The sequence below is a fragment of the Peromyscus californicus genome, unplaced genomic scaffold (genome assembly GCF_007827085.1).
Source record: "Peromyscus californicus insignis strain IS unplaced genomic scaffold, ASM782708v3 Scaffold_12__1_contigs__length_115047231, whole genome shotgun sequence".
NCBI lineage: Eukaryota > Metazoa > Chordata > Mammalia > Rodentia > Cricetidae > Peromyscus > Peromyscus californicus.
Window position 1 is genome coordinate 75974181 of NW_026294413.1, and position 15930 is coordinate 75990110.

General features: G+C 39.9%; 1 protein-coding gene across 1 annotated transcript in view; it reads left to right on the forward strand.

Annotated features, from left to right (window-relative positions):
* Positions 1 to 15930, forward strand: part of Wdhd1 (WD repeat and HMG-box DNA binding protein 1) — a 43573-nt gene that overhangs the window by 19019 nt on the left and 8624 nt on the right. Inside the window, exons 12-17 of the mRNA XM_052733419.1 lie at positions 681 to 865; positions 2379 to 2620; positions 5734 to 5871; positions 7825 to 7981; positions 13626 to 13740; positions 14332 to 14463. Coding sequence (XP_052589379.1) covers positions 681 to 865; positions 2379 to 2620; positions 5734 to 5871; positions 7825 to 7981; positions 13626 to 13740; positions 14332 to 14463 — 969 coding nt within the window. The remainder of the gene's footprint in view (positions 1 to 680; positions 866 to 2378; positions 2621 to 5733; positions 5872 to 7824; positions 7982 to 13625; positions 13741 to 14331; positions 14464 to 15930) is intronic.

A 15930-nucleotide genomic window follows, 5' to 3' on the forward strand; every position in this document is an offset into this window, starting at 1 on the left:
TCTTGGCATACATTTTTGTGTAAATACAAAGAGTGATATTTTATAATAAAACTATTGTTATTAAAAATTCTCATCAAGAAATACATCTTAGTGTCAATATTTTATTTTATAGCTACGTTAACATTTTGCTTTTCTGGCCTTGGTGGCACATGGTGCACATGGTGAATATACATACCTACATGCAGGAAAAACACTCTTACACATTAAAAGACAGATAGACAGACAGACTAGCAGCAAGTGTGAGCCTGTAATGTACATAAGTGAAAAATAAACTTTCTAAATGGTAACAATTTATATATTTATCCTATAACAAATCAGTTACTTGACTAGAAAAATAAATCTGTGGCATTTACGTCTTTATTTGTGTAGAAACTCAAAGTTCGAGGTATTTGTTTGGAAGAATGTAATGGCTTGGCTAAGTGCTTTTTCAATTGTATTACTTATGTAATTCTTAAAATGTTAAACACTCCACTTGCCAATTGATTCTGTGACTTTTTATAAAGGAAAGAATAATTGGTCATTGTAGCTCTCATATGACCACTGCTTCTGAAGCTATGCTGAGTTAGATAAAGTGTGGGAACTCTAGGTACAGGTTGAGCTACAGCGTTGTTAGTCAGAGCTCTTGTAATATATAGCCTTAGGAATTGCTGTTTTTCTTACTTGATCTTGCATACTCATAGGTGTGGAACTCTGTTGGGATTATTCGCTGCTATAACGATGATCAAGACAGTGCCATAGATGTGGAGTTCCACGACACCTCCATCCACCATGCAACGCACCTGCCCAATGCATTCAATTACACAATGGGAACTCTTTCCCATGAAGCAGTTTTGTTGGCCTGTGAAAGCACTGATGAATTAGCAAGGTACATAGGGGACTCTGACATTCAACTGTTAGATCAAATTGTATCTTCTGCTATGGAATACCAGAAACTAGAACTGGGTGTAAACACCAGTACACCTCAGAGTGTTGTGCTCTGCTTGTCTCCTCATTGCATCTTCTGCATGGGAAAGTGATAGGATGTAATTTATAATACAATAGAGATGAGATTATATTTTATGTTGTTACTGCTATTATTACTATTATTACTGTGACATTCATAGAACATTCAGAAAATGGAAGTTCCTTTCATTCCTTTGAAAATTCCTTTTAGAATTCTTTCAGAATTAATAATTTGATATGTATCCTTGACATCTTTTTGTATGAACCCTCCTTTTAAAATTTAGTTGATTGTAGTATAATTTATATACAAGAAAATGGAACCATACTTCAGGCTGATGAGTTGACAGATTTGTATATACTTGTGAGTAAGTACTACTACAGAGTACAGAATATTTTTTATTATCTGAAATTTTTCATATTTCTTAATATTAATTCAGTCCTAGTCTTGAATAACTGCTGGCCTCGTTTTTTTGTGTGTTTGTTTTGCCATAGATGAGATTTGAAATTTTTAAAGGAAGATAACATTAAGATGTAATAAATATCAAGTTTTTCTTTTTGCTTGGTGGATTGTGGACTAGTTTACATGGTTTGATAGGTGGATAGATATCCTTTTTGTTCTCCTTAGACATATATTACAGCTCTGTATATTTCCTTTTTATTTTAAAATTAGTATTCAGAAAGTTAGTTTTTCTTCTGTTACCAAATTCAGGTGGTACCTGTATTCCAAATTCATAGAGAGAAAAGACTGGAAATACACCAACGTGTAGCAGTGTTAATAGTTTTACTGATGATATATGATTCCTTTTTCTTTCTCCCCTTTTGGTCTTTCATATTTTCTTTTTTTAATGAGAACTATTGCTTAAAGTTTTGCTACTTTGTAACTTGGCTAAAGTCTTGGTTGTTGTTTGTGCATTTATGGTATAGAAACACTTTATAGCCTTTATTTACATCCTATTTTGCATTCAGTATCTTGTAAATATGTTCTTCTATCTTCAAATATCCTTTAAAAATATGAGTCAACAGATTAAATGTAAATTATTTTAAGTTTATTAAGGTTTGGGATGTAACACAGACACAGAGTATTTATCACCTTCAAGGCAGTGGTTTTATGCCTGGTACTAGACATGCACACACTCACACACACCCCAAATGAATGTCATGATTACTTCATTAAAATCAATTATAGTAATAAAATAGAAAAATAAACTTTGACATCATGATTAGTTATGTATAAAAATATCACATATAGCTGCATGCCTTTAATCCCAGCACTCAGGAGGCAGAGGCAGGCGGATCTCTGTGAGTTCAAACCCAGCCTGGTCTACAGAGTGAGTTCCAGTACAGTCTGGGCTGTTAAACAGAGAAACCCTGTCTCAGGGAAAAAAAGAAAACCACATGTAAAAATTGAGTTGTTTCTGTCTTGTTTTATTTCTTAGCAAGCTTCACTGCCTGCACTTCAGTTCCTGGGATTCCAGCAAAGAATGGATAGTAGACATGCCTCAGAGTGAGGATATTGAAGCCATTTGTCTCGGTCAAGGGTGGGCTGCTGCTGCTACTAGTGCCTTGCTCCTCCGGCTGTTTACTATTGGAGGTGTTCAGAAGGAAGTCTTCTGCCTTCCTGGATCCGTGGTGTCAATGGCGGGACATGGAGAACAGCTTTGCATTGTTTACCATAGAGGTGGGTTTTTCCGTATCTTACATGATACTGTAACTTGAGTAAAATGGAAACTATTTGAGCTTTTTTTTATTGTTATTGACCTCCTTTTGATTGTATGCCTCCTTTTACATTTACTTAGTATTTTCATCACTGTAGTCTTTGAATTTAGAAAATTCTGCTGTGTTACTAAGCAAGGAAAATGAGGATGCTCTGTTTATTTATAGACTATTACAGAGGGAATTCCAAGATAAAACCTGGTTTTTGATGTATAAAGTATATCTTTTGGTAAGTACACTGTTCAGTATAAATACCTCAGAATAACCTATAACTTCTAGTGTGAAGGACCAAAGCAACTGTGAGTGTGGCTTTTCAGAAGCGGGGACCTCCTTTTCCTCGCTCTCTGTCCTTATCTCTCCCCCTTGCCCTCCCTCCATGTTAACAGAGACCTTAGCGAGGTGAGTGATCGAGGTTATTTGTTTTGTTTTCAACACTGGTGATGAAAACTCTGTCTTTTCTTGGCTTCTGTGACACCCTTGTCTAACTGTTCCCCTCACTGACCACTCTTTTTCTCTTTTTGGCTCCTCCTGTGTTGACTTTTTGCTGGAGTTAACTTCATCTTCCCTGGTATTCTCAGAAGGTCAGACCCTTGCAGTCTGTTGACAGCACAACTACAATAAAGAATAGATTCTCCCTGGGCAGCGGTGGCGCACGCCTTTAATCCCAGCACTCAGGACACAGAGACAAGTGGAGTTCTGTGAATTCGAGGCCAGCCTGGTCTACAGAGTGAGTTCCAGGACAGCCAAGGCTACATAGACCCTGTCTCAAAAAACAAACAAACAAATAAAAAATAGATTCTCTGTTGCCATTTTGTACATATGTGCAAGTGTAACTGAAATTGAGGTCTCAGGAGCGATATTTACTCTTTGATTCCACCTTTTTAAAATGTTATTTGCAACTCCAAAATGATATCATGACAAATGTCAAAAATACAGCTTGAAAGCCAGATGTGGTGGTGCACACCTTTAATCCCAGCACTTGGGAGGTAGAGGCAGATAGATTCCTGCTTTCAGGGTCACCCTAGTCTACATAAGAGTTCCAGGTGAGTCAGAGCTCTTTATCTGTCCAGACAGTCAGACCCTGTCTCTAAAAAACAAAAAAGCCACCCCAAAACAGTTTGAGAAACTACTGTAGGGGATTTTATTTAAAAATACAGTTTTAAATATGTGTGTCCATGTCCTCTAAATTGTTATACCAGTCCTATCTTATACCTTGTCTTTGGACATCCATATTCGGTTGCTCATTTGAAAAATGTGTGTTTTGTTTTAACTGGCCTTTCGAACTCATCTTAGCCATATAAATGAAACCTTTACAATTTTTCTTCCAAATGTTCTGTTAGAACAGTGTGGTCACCTCGGTAATTAGCCTATTAACAGTTCATATTAACAAATGCTCAAGCCACATAAATTCCTTCAGTATAGTCAGAACCTGTTTTGTTCTGTGGACTAGCCCATTCCAAGTCTGCCTCATTTCATAAACCAACACCCCAGCTATATGTCATGTTGCATTGCTGGTCATAGTCGCCCCCACTAGTCTTTCAGCTCTTAACTCTTGCACGTTACAGTCTGTTTGCTGCATAGCTGCCTGGACGATCTTTTAAAAGCATAGATCACCTCCCTTTTCTGCTTAAATTTCTCTAGCTTCCTTTCATTTTTGTAATTGCAACCAAACTACTTGCCAGAACAAGGCATTTTACTGGTCCTACGTGATCTGAACGCCATCTGTTTCTTCAACCTCCTGCCTTTCCATTGTCTCTCAGGCTGCTGTGGTCATGCTGGCCACTCTGTTCTGTGAACTCTTCATCCTTATTTCTGTCTTAGGACCTTTCCAGTCCCCTGTTCCTGTGTCACTGTAACCAGTTTTTAAACTTGAGCCCATGTGAGGTTATATAACTGAATGGCAGTCACAAAAAAAATTAGCAACAGTAAAAAGGCTTCTAAATGCAACCATAAATTAATTCAAAGTATGCAGTAAGTCTGTAGTGTTTGTATAAGGCTTGTCTTTGTTGGTGTGATTCACTGGGTTCGGAATGCCCAATATGCACTTGGAACTGCGCCCACCATCCCACCACCTGAAGCACCTAGACTAAAATGTGTGTGTTATGAATTCAGTGTGTTTGCTGTCCATGGGAAGTTTTTTACTCTTATAGAAACATAATGGTTTAATTATTGGAAACAAAGACTATTTTCCTACCATCATTTCTCAAATAAGTATCTTTGGATTGGACCGTGTCAGGATGCTTGATTGTAAAGCTTGCTATTTTAGTCTCATAAAAAATGGTGAATGAAGCTGGGCACTAGCGGTGCACGCCTTTGATCTCAGCACTCAGGAGGCAGAGGCAGGTAGATCTCTGTGAGTCGAGGCCAGCCTGGTCTGGTAAATGAGTTTTGGATTGGGATTAAGACAGAGTATCCAGCTGTTTCTGAATGGCCTTGTTTTAGTTTCTTTTTCTGTTGCTGTGATAAAGTACCTGTGTGAGACAGTGGTGGTGCAGCCTTTAATCCCAGCACTCGGGAGGCAGAGCAGGTCGATCTCTGAGTTCAAAGCCAGCCTGGTCTACAGAGAGAGTCCCAGGACAGCCAGGGCTACACAGAGAAACCCTGTCTTGAAAAACCAATAATAATGATAATGATGATATTAATAGTATAAAGTACGTGGTATAACCAACTTGAGGGAGAAGGGTTTACTCTGGCACAGTCCATCATGGTGAGAATGTAAAGGCAATCAGGCTTATTAAATTAGCGGGTCACAATCCATCCACAGTCAAGAAGCAGAAAGTGGTGAACACCGGTTGCTCACTTCCCTTTCTACATTTATATAGTCCAAGATCGTGACAAGGAAATGGTGCCGGTTACATCCTCCACAAATGTTCCTGAGTGAATGAGTAACTGCTTTCTACAAACAGTCAATGTAGTATATTAATCTGTTTCTAATGTATCAGAACGATTCCTCGTGTGGGTTAACCATAAAAACAGTGCTATTTTAAGAATGTGTCATAAAGTTAATTCCAGAATATAATTCAGACATGATGATGGTTGAATAACCTCTGGTCCTGATCCATATGTGCATTTCTCTAGGTACAGGGTTTGATGGAGATCAGTGCCTTGGAGTTCAGCTGCTCGAGTTGGGGCAAAAGAAAAAACAGGTTTTGCATGGTGACCCTCTTCCTCTTACAAGGAAATCCTACCTTGCGTGGCTGGGGTTTTCTGCTGAAGGCAAGATAATTTTCTTTCTTTATAATAAAAACATATTTCAAGAAGGAAATAATTTTATTATTTTCGTCTTTATTTAAAAATAGTGTTTATATTTAAGTTTTTAAATTTTACTATGACATGGAAACTGCAGTTGTTATGCAGAATAGTGATTGTTATCTTCATGAGAATTCTGGTAAGAGAGCTTACAAAGGCAGTTATGTTTGTATTATTATTTTTATTTAATTATGTGTATGTATGTGCCCAAGGAGTCCAGAAGAAGACATTGGATTCCCTGGAGCTATAGTTATAGGTGGTTGTGAGCTATCTCTGTGTGTTCTGGGAACCAAACTCTAAGAGTAGCAACTGCTTTAAGCCACTGAGCCATTTCTCCAGCCCTGGAAAACTCTATTTTTCTGGTATTTATTTATTATATTAGCAAATAGAAGATACAAATCATTGATAAAATTATATCTTTCCCTGTAAATTCTACTCATAAGTTAGTACATTTCTAAAATTGTGCTTAATCTATGTGTGGCTCTTGAACACTTGAACTGTGGCCATTCTGAATTGAGATATGCTATAAATATAGAATACTGGATTTTAAAGATTAGTGTTAAAAAAAGGAATATAAAAAAAATCTCGCCGGGCGGTGGTGGCGCACGCCTTTAATCCCAGCACTCGGGAGGCAGAGCCAGGCGGATCTCTGTGAGTTCGAGGCCAGCCTGGGCTACCAAGTGAGTCCCAGGAAAGGCGCAAAGCTACACAGAGAAACCCTGTCTCGGAAAAAAAAAAAAAAAAAAAACGGAAAAAAATCTCAGAGCCAGGCGGTGGTGACGAACGCCTTTAATCCCAGCACTCGGGAGGCAGAGGCAGGTGGATCTCTGTGAGTTTGAGGCCAGCCTGGGCTATCAAGTTTGTTCCAGGAAAGGCGCAAAGCTACACAGAGAAACCCTGTTTTGAAAAACCAAAAAAACAAAATAACAAAGAAACCATCTCAGTTATTCATGTACATCGACTACATATGTGTTAAGTCCTAATATTTTGGCCATATTGGATTAAATGCTAAAATTTCTTGTTTAAAAGTACTATAATATGATTAAAATTACATTTGTGGGTCACATGGTATTTCTCTTGGACAGTCCTATTACTGACCTGGTTACAGTAGGTTGTAACAGGTGCTTTGAAGAGTGCCTTATTTAAGCATCTGCTAATTCTCAAGGGCTTAAATATAGCTTACTAGGGATGTATGTACTTCAATGACCACTTGGTTACTTGAAAACCTTGGTTCATCTTGAATGTATCAGCCATTTCTGTTGGAAGGTTATTGGTTATTTACGCTTGAATAATGCTGCCATGAGTAGCCTCCGTTTCTCTAGCTTTTTCTTTTCCCAAGTGCCAACCAGATCTAGCACCTGTGGGAAATGGTTGCAGATAACAAAAGGGGTAATTTGTACCTTCTGAGGAGGAACAGTAGGTGGGCAACAGTGATGTGTTCACTCTTTTCCTAAGACTTGCTTCCCTGGGAGCTTTTGACAGAACAGGAATAAGACTATTAAAGAAAAGAGGCATAAAACAGTACCAAAGCATTACCTTAGAGCAAGTGCTGGTCATTGTACCATCTTTCTTAACCAGGAGACTTCAGATGACACGTGTTTAAACTTTTTAGAAAGTTGAATTGACTTAAAATAATTACTGTTATATTCCAGCAGGGGGCATAGTTTTCACTGAAACTGTTTTTGTTTTGGTTTTAGTTTTTGTTTTTTAAAATAAATTTTAGTCACATTCAGGCTTTTTTTTTTTTTTCTTCTTCAGTTGGGTCTGTGTGGTAATGAAGTTTTGCAGAAAGCAACCTTGAATTATCTCCCCCACCTTTTGCTTTTGAAATGAAAATGGAATCCTTGGTATGTCTTTTGAAGGTTTATTTAACAGTACATAGCTGTATTTTCAAGTGATTTCTTTGTTGTTGGTATTTAGGTACTCCCTGTTATGTGGATTCTGAAGGCTGTGTTCGAATGCTTAACAGAGGCCTTGGGAATACATGGACTCCTATATGTAACATAAGAGAACACTGCAAAGGAAAATCTGATCACTACTGGGTGGTTGGTATCCATGAAAATCCCCAGCAGCTAAGGTGGGCCATTCCACAGTGTAGAAAGTTGGTTGATTTAGGGGCAGGGGCTGAGATAAGATCTTGCTGTAGAACTGAGTCTGGCCTCTTAACTCAGGCAGCACTCCCCACTTGTCTCCTGAGTGCTGGGATTTACACTTGTACACTTGCCTGGCTCCAACTTCTTTGTATGAGACTCTCAGTACATTTATTTGCTTTTTATCTTCTGTCAGCTGATGAAGGGAAAATTAAAATGAGATCTATCTATATTACTGGGCTGTAGAAAGTTATAAATTACTGATACATACTTATAATGTAAATGAACCTTGGAAACATTATGCTAAGTAAAAGATCAGGTCTTAAAGGACTACATATTGTTTGATTCCACTTATAAAAATATCCAGAATGGGGTATCTCCAGAGACAGAATAAGTTAACAGGAATTCCTCTATTCTATTCCTGGCATCTCTAGGCAGACTATGAGACAAGAGCAGGAGTGTTTGTGGGGGCGGAGGGAGGAGTAGTCTACATTGTAGGGATTTGAGAAGAGAAAATACCGTCTTTTTAGACAATGCAAAATTGAATTTAGTAACATAAAAGTTTTTAATGCTTATTTCCACGTTTGTCTAGAATCTGCAGAATTCCATTGTTGATATATTTAGTATTATAAACTATATTAGTTGGCTGCGGATGTGATTTAGTGGTAATGCTTGCTTAGCATGCAGGAGACCCTAAATGTCATCCTCTGTACAGGGAAAAATGCTATTTTTATTTTTTAAAGAAAAATCTGGGCATGGTGGCACAGTACTCTAGAGGCAGAAGCTGCTGAATCTCTGAGTCTGAGGTCAATCTGGTCTTCAAAACGAGTTACAGGTCAGTCAGGGTCACTTAATGAGATCTTGTGTTTTGTTTTGAGACTACATCAATTAACTTTTAATCAGTGTTAGGATGTGTGGTTGTCCTCAGAAACTTCTTGTATTTCTGTTTCTAGAAATAAAGCTATTTAGTAGTTTGAGTTAAAGAATTCATATTAGGTCTTTATAGGAGGGTATGGTTTGAACCCATGAGGAATTTTACTAGCCTCTCTAGTGCTTACTAAAGTTAAGATGACTCATTTTGTTTCATCTTATTATTATTTGAGACAGTGTCTAACATGTAGACCAGGATGGTCTAGAACTCAGAGAACCACCTGTTTTGCCTTTGAAGTGCCAGGATTAAAGATGTGCTGTTCACAACTGTAGCTCTAGCTCCAGGGGATCCAATACAGTCTTCAGCCTCCTGGGGCACCTTATATACTTGCACAAAGCCACACTCGGCCATACTCATAATTAAGAATAAAAAATTTAATTTAAAAATTATTTTCGTTTTCTTGAAATTGCATCTCATGTAGCCCAAACTGGGCTCAACTCACCATATAATCACAAATAGCCTTGAACTCCTGCTTTCCCCTCTCCTGAGTGCTAGAATTGCAGGTCTGTGCTACCACATTTAGGATAGCCTTACACAGTGCACATTTGAAACCCTGAGATGCTAAGAAGTCTGCTTATGGGGCCTGGAGAAGTGGCTTCCCAATTGAGAGCACGTGGTGCTCTTACAGAGAACATGGATTTGATTCCCAGTACTCACTCATGGTGGCTCACAACCATCCATAACTCCAGTTCCAGGGGACCCCTCTTCTGAACTCTACGGGCACCAGATATGAATGTGGTACACATAATACTCATACACACAAAATAAATACATCTTTAAGAAAAAAAAATTAAGTCGGCTGGTGGTGGTGCACACCTTTGATCCCAACAGTTAAGAGTCTGCTTGTGAAGAATTTATTTCTGCCAGGTATGGTTGAATTGGAGAATTGGGACTTCAAGGCTAGCCTGGGGGTTGTATTGTGATTGTAGTTCAAAAACAGGAAGGAAAATGAAACTGTATTTAGTTCTGTGCTTTGAGATAGGGTATTTTCATACTTTCCTTGGTCTTATTCTAAATAAAGTTTTTTTTCAGAGGTTGGAAACTGCTACTCAGTCATTGCTGCTGCTGCTTCATCCTCCTCCTCCTCCTCTTCTTTTTTTGAGAGCTTCTTAAGGATTTGAGCCTGGCTGGTTTTAGCGAGAGGATAACTGTGTACCATGGTGCCTGTCTGTCCGTTCATTTACACTCATTTAGAGATGATTGTTTTCCTTTGTATGGTAGAGATAACTAAAGACCAGGGAAGAAACCCTACAGCTTTCTTTAGTAGTCTACTGCTGTGTTTAATGAAACTTACCCATCCTTGCTGTCAGGAAAGTTATTTAAAATTTCTCAAGACTTCGATTTGCTCTTGGTGTTTGTGGTAAAGATAGTGTGGACTTTGTTACTCAGAAAGGCAGTGTGGTATCGTTCGAGGTCTATTGTTTTATTACTCTTTGGGGGCCCGCCGCCCAGCTCCCAAATAAATCACACACGGAGGCTTATTCTTAATTATGAATGCCTAGCCTTAGCTTGGCTCAATTTCTAGCCTGCTTTCCTTAACTTAAATTATCCTATCTTTTGCCTCTGGGCTTTTCCTGTTCTCTTATTTCTGTAAATCTTACTCTGTGGCTGGCTGTGTAGTTGGGTGGCTGGCCCCTGATGTCCTCCTCTTTATCTGGCTCCTGGATCTTTTTCCTCTATATAATCTCTCTGCCTGGCAGCCCTGCCTATCCTTCCTCTTGCCTCTATTGGCCGTTCAGTTCTTTATTAGACCATCAGGTGTTTTAGACAGGCACAGTAACACAGCTTCACAGAGTTCAACAAATGCAACATAAACAAAAGTAACACACTTTCAAATATTCTACTACAAAGTCCACAGCTCAGTCTCTGAGTCATGCTGCCTGCTGTGCAGCCAGGTCATACCAGTTAGACTTTGAGCCTTTTCCTCAGCTCTTGCACAGAAAGTACCCATCTCAGAACTACTGGGAAGATGAAATGATTTTGTAAGTAGAGTGTACATAGACAGTCCATGTCACCAAGTGAGTAGTGTCCATTGAAGGTTAGTTGATAAAGATTAGGGTGTTTTTTTGTTTGTTTTTGTTTTGAGACAGTGTAGCTCTTACCTGTATAGTCCTGGCTGTCTTGGAACTCACTTTGTATCAGACCAGACTGGCCTCAAACTAAACAGAGATCCACCTGCCTCTGCCTCCAAGTGCTGGGATTAAAGAGGCATGTGCCAGCCGGGCGGTGGTGGCGCACGCCTTTAATCCCAGCACTCGGGAGGCAGAGGCAGGCGGATCTCTGTGAGTTCGAGGCCAGCCTGGTCTACAGAGCGAGATCCAGGAAAGGCGCAAAGCTACACGGAGAAACCCTGTCTCGAAAAACCAAAAAAAAAAAAAAAAAAGAGGCATGTGCCATCATGCCCGAATTCTTTCCATTCTTGGTCACAGGTATTTTGCTTTGTGGTGCATGGTTAATAATACTTGTTTCTTTACTATTTTGTTTTGATGATGGGGTTAGAGAGGCAGTGCTTGGGTCTGAATGCAGGGCCTCACAAATGCTAGCCAGGTTTTCTGCTTCTAAGACTATCTCTACCTCCTTTCACTTTAAACGTGTTTCTTAACCCAATTTAGGGAGTACAGTTCGTTAAAAATAGTTAAATAAGGGCTGGAAATACAGTTTAATGGGAGAGGCCCCAGTTTCAATCCCAGAACTTTAAAGTTAGTTAATTGATTAATTTGTGAGTTCAAAACACCTTCCTTTAAGTATGAATTTAGAAATAATTGCTGTAATGTTGATAGCATCTATACTTGTCTGTGGGGAGAAACCTGTAGGTTCTCTCTGGATAGCCCTGCCTGACCTGGAGCAGAGGCCTGCCTGCCTCTGCCTCCTGGGTGCTGGGTTGAAGGTGCGTCCCACTGCGCCCAGCTCACTTGTACTTCTTTTGAACTGAACTTCGGTTTAGCAAAACTGCTACCATGGTTTCCTCCAAAGAATTTTTTCATGATTACTAGTGATTAATATATAGCTGGGGTTCATTATCTGTGCTATAGTCTCATTTTCTGTGAGCAAACAGCAGCCTTCCTCTCTTTGCTCTTTTGTTTTTAAAAAAACAAACCTCTTTAATGAACCTGCAAGTGAATTTGTTTTTCTTTTTTATTGTGTATATGTATGATAGAGTGGGTGCATGAATGCCGCGTTGTACACGCAGAGGTAAGAGGACAGTTTGTGGGAGTGGTTTATCTCCTTGGCCCATGATGGTTCCTAAGGGTATGGAACTCAGGCTATCATCTTGTCAGCAAACCCCTTTACCCACCAAGCCATGTTGCTGGCCCAGATTCGTTTCTCTAGTTGTGTTCATTTAACAAGCGTTTGTTATAATCCTGGCTGCACGTACTATACTACACAAATGAAGTGCCGCCTGGAAGAGGTAGGCTCGTACAGTCATGTTCCCGAATGTGTGCTTTAAAGAGGTGTGACAAAGGCCCCTGACACCCAGAAGAGAGTCTGGCCAGTCCAGAGGATAGTGTAAAGCTTGCCTACTGCAGAAGGATAATCTGCACACTGGCCACAGTGTTCTGCAGCTTGACAATTTTTCAGTTCCTCCTTTAATATAATAACAGAACAGATTCTGTGATCAGTTTGAAAGGCAGTTGAAGTAGCTTTGTCTCCTTAGTAACATAGCTCACCCTTTCACATTTCCTACTCCAAATAGTTTAAACATGGTTTGTAAGAAACATGTTCATAATAGACAAACTCTACTAAATTAGCGATCAAATGTATCCCCCCCACACACACACCTCAATTCCTCCATGAGGAAAAAGTCTTTAGTTCAAGCCTTTAAAGCTAAGAAAATAAGAATATGATCAGGGTCCTGCTGTGATGTACAATGGCTTGGAAAGTGACTTTTAATAAAATCCTAATGGTATCTTTTTTCTTTGTGATGAAATCAGTAAGTGTTTGAGTTGGGGAAGGTTAAATAAAAGACTGGTCGCTTTGTAGATAGAATGTCCTTCCTGCTTGTTAGTGGCATGCATGTGTGTCTTTGTCTACCGTGAATGCATAGGCCCTGCCTTTTTCATTCACCTGAGTGGCAGGCTGGTCCTTGTGACTAAGTGCATGACAGTTTCTACAGCAGATTTTTCACGTTTGAAGTGTTCATGCTCCTGTCTCACACTCTGTGCTATGATCTCTATAAAACCATAAAAGAGAAGAAAGAAAATAAGATTGTACGCTCAAAAAAAATTAGAACTTTAAAATATGTTTGTGGTTTTTGTTGTTGTGATTGGTTGGTTGGTTGGTTTTTTGGTTTCTTGAGATAGGGTTTCTCGGTGTTGCAGCTCTGGCTGTCCTGGAACTCTGGCTTTGTAGGCCAGGCTGGCCTTGAATTCACAGAGATCCACCTGGCTCTGCCTCCTGAGTGCTGGATTAAAGGTGTGCCGCCATGCCCGGCTCATATTGTCAAACAATAAAGAAGAGGTTCACATTTCATGACAAAGGGGCATGTATCATGTGAACAGCATTTGTGAGTGTGGCTGCTTCTTAATTTCTCCGGTGGGCATTTAATAATACCAGGAGTAGTTATAAAACATTTGAAATCCACGGGCCTATTAGAGTAGCATTACTGTTCGTAGTTCCTAATTCCTGAAAAGTTTTTATTTTAGCAGCTTTTGTCATCCTGTAGAAAGTCTTTAAGGTGGGACTTTTTTCTTCACTGACAGGTGCATCCCTTGTAAAGGGTCTCGGTTCCCTCCCACCCTTCCACGTCCCGCCGTGGCCATATTATCCTTTAAGCTTCCTTATTGTCAGACTGGGACAGAGAAAGGCCAGATGGAGGTATGCAGATGTCTTAATACTCTAAATTTGATAGTAAGTACCTGTGACACAGAAGATTTTAAGTCATCACAGCGGCCAGTGTTGAGTATTACTACACAGTGATTAAATAATGCAGTAGGGCACTGCTTGTGATCCCAAGGCCACCTGATGTGGTCACTGTCACAGCCTCCAGGGCTCACTGCAGAGGAAGTGCGAGGCCTTCCGTGGTAGGGTCAGGTAAGCCTGCTGCTCCCTGACCATAAACGCATCCTACTCTAGACCTAGCTCTGCTGTCCTGAAAGACATTTGAAACCTTGCAGTTAGCTATTCTAGTTAGGAAGCAGGACACCTACAGGACCAGTTTACCGAGTCCTCTGAGGACTAATAAAAGAGATACAAATATTATACAAATACACACATGACACCTTTTTTTAAAGACTGGAACATAAGGCTGAGCCATAATATCATATTGAAATTAGAGTTGTAAAATAAGCTTATATAGAAAGGAGGGTTTCAGAAAATAGTTTAAAGCTGGTATCATAAGATGTACCTAACACTTGAGGGGTGTTAAGCGGATGTTAAAGGTTTTATGTACTTTGATCCATTTTGCAGGAACAATTTTGGCATTCAGTCTTGTTTCACAACTACCTTGATTACTTGGCTAAAAATGGTTATGATTATGAGGAGAGCACTAAAAATCAGGCAGTAAAAGAGCAGCAAGAACTTTTGATGAAAATGCTTGCGGTGAGTAAAATATGCTGAAAAAAATGAAAATTTAATTATTCTCTGTCTTAGTTTGGGTTTATCTTGCTATGAAAATTCACCATGACCACGGCAACTCTTATGAAGAAAACATTTAATTGGGGTGGCTTGCTTACAGTTTCAGAGGTTCCGTCCATTATCATGACAGGGAACATGGAGGCGTGCAGGCAGATGTGGTGCTGGAGCCAAGAGTCTACATCTTGACTCAGAGGCAACAGGAAATTGACTGACTGTCACACCGAGGGAAGCTTGAGAAAAAGAGACCTCAAAGTCCACCCCCATAGTGACACACTTCCAACAGAAGGTGTGGTCCAGATTAAAGGTGTGCCCTCCAGTCTCCTCCAACAAGGCCACACCTAATAGTGCCACTCCCTGTGAGCTTAGAGGGGCCAAATACATTTAAATTACCACATTTTCTTAGGTTGAAATCCTTTTTTCTTTAAAACAGGGTTTCTCTATGTAGCCCTGGCTATTCTGGAACTTGCCTTGTAGACCAGTCTGGCCTCAAACTCAGAGATCCACCTGCTCTGTCTCCCAAGTGAGTAAAGGCATGTGCCACCATGCCCAGCCCTAGGTAGAACTTACACACTAAATTCTACCATCTAGGGTTTATACATTTTATCTTTTCTCTTAAAATTTCTATCTCCCTCTTGATGTTACAGTTAAAATTTTTGAAATTTTTCCTGTGGCTAAGGCCATAGGTAGAGAGTAAGCTTTCCTGGAGCTGTGCCCACCCACTGTGCTCCAGGTGACTTACGAGTCTGAGAGCCGTTGTTGTGACTCCTGCTTGTCTACACCACGAAGTTTAGGTGTGGACTGTTCTAGATCTCCAGGGTTGGACAGTTTTAAAAATGTCCTTAGGCATTTGGATTTCCCAGCCTTTTGTCATAACCCGTGGCCAGGTCTGGTGCCTTGGGGTCTTCACTACATTTATTTTTGGAGCAGGGTCTCTTAGGGTTCATTGTCCTCATTTCAAGTTTGCTTATTGAAAGGGATGTAACCCCATGTCCTCTCCACTGGATGTGCACTGTTGACCTTTGAGGGAAGTGACTGTCAGTTCATTCTAGCTCCTGCAGGAACCACGCTGCCCTCTGAGTCACAGTTCCTCCTGATTAGAAGCGCTCCGGGGACTTGCCATACCAGCAGTCTCAAGGAGCCTCCGGTGCATGTGTAGAGCTTCTTGCCCATAGGTCAGGTGTGCAATTACAAAGTGCTCCTGCACCGTGAGCTCCCAGACCTCTGGTGTCCTAACCAGTGGCAAGAACTCATTTTGAGCTTGAGTTATCATGTGCTGAATTTTCAAAATTCAAACCAAAAAAAAAAAAAAAAACCGTGTATTTTCTAAGACGTATTAAGTGAATGTTGTTCCTCCTCCTCCTCCTCCTCCTCTTCCTTTTTAATATTTATTTTTACTTGATGTTTACGAGCATTTGCCTACATGTATGTATA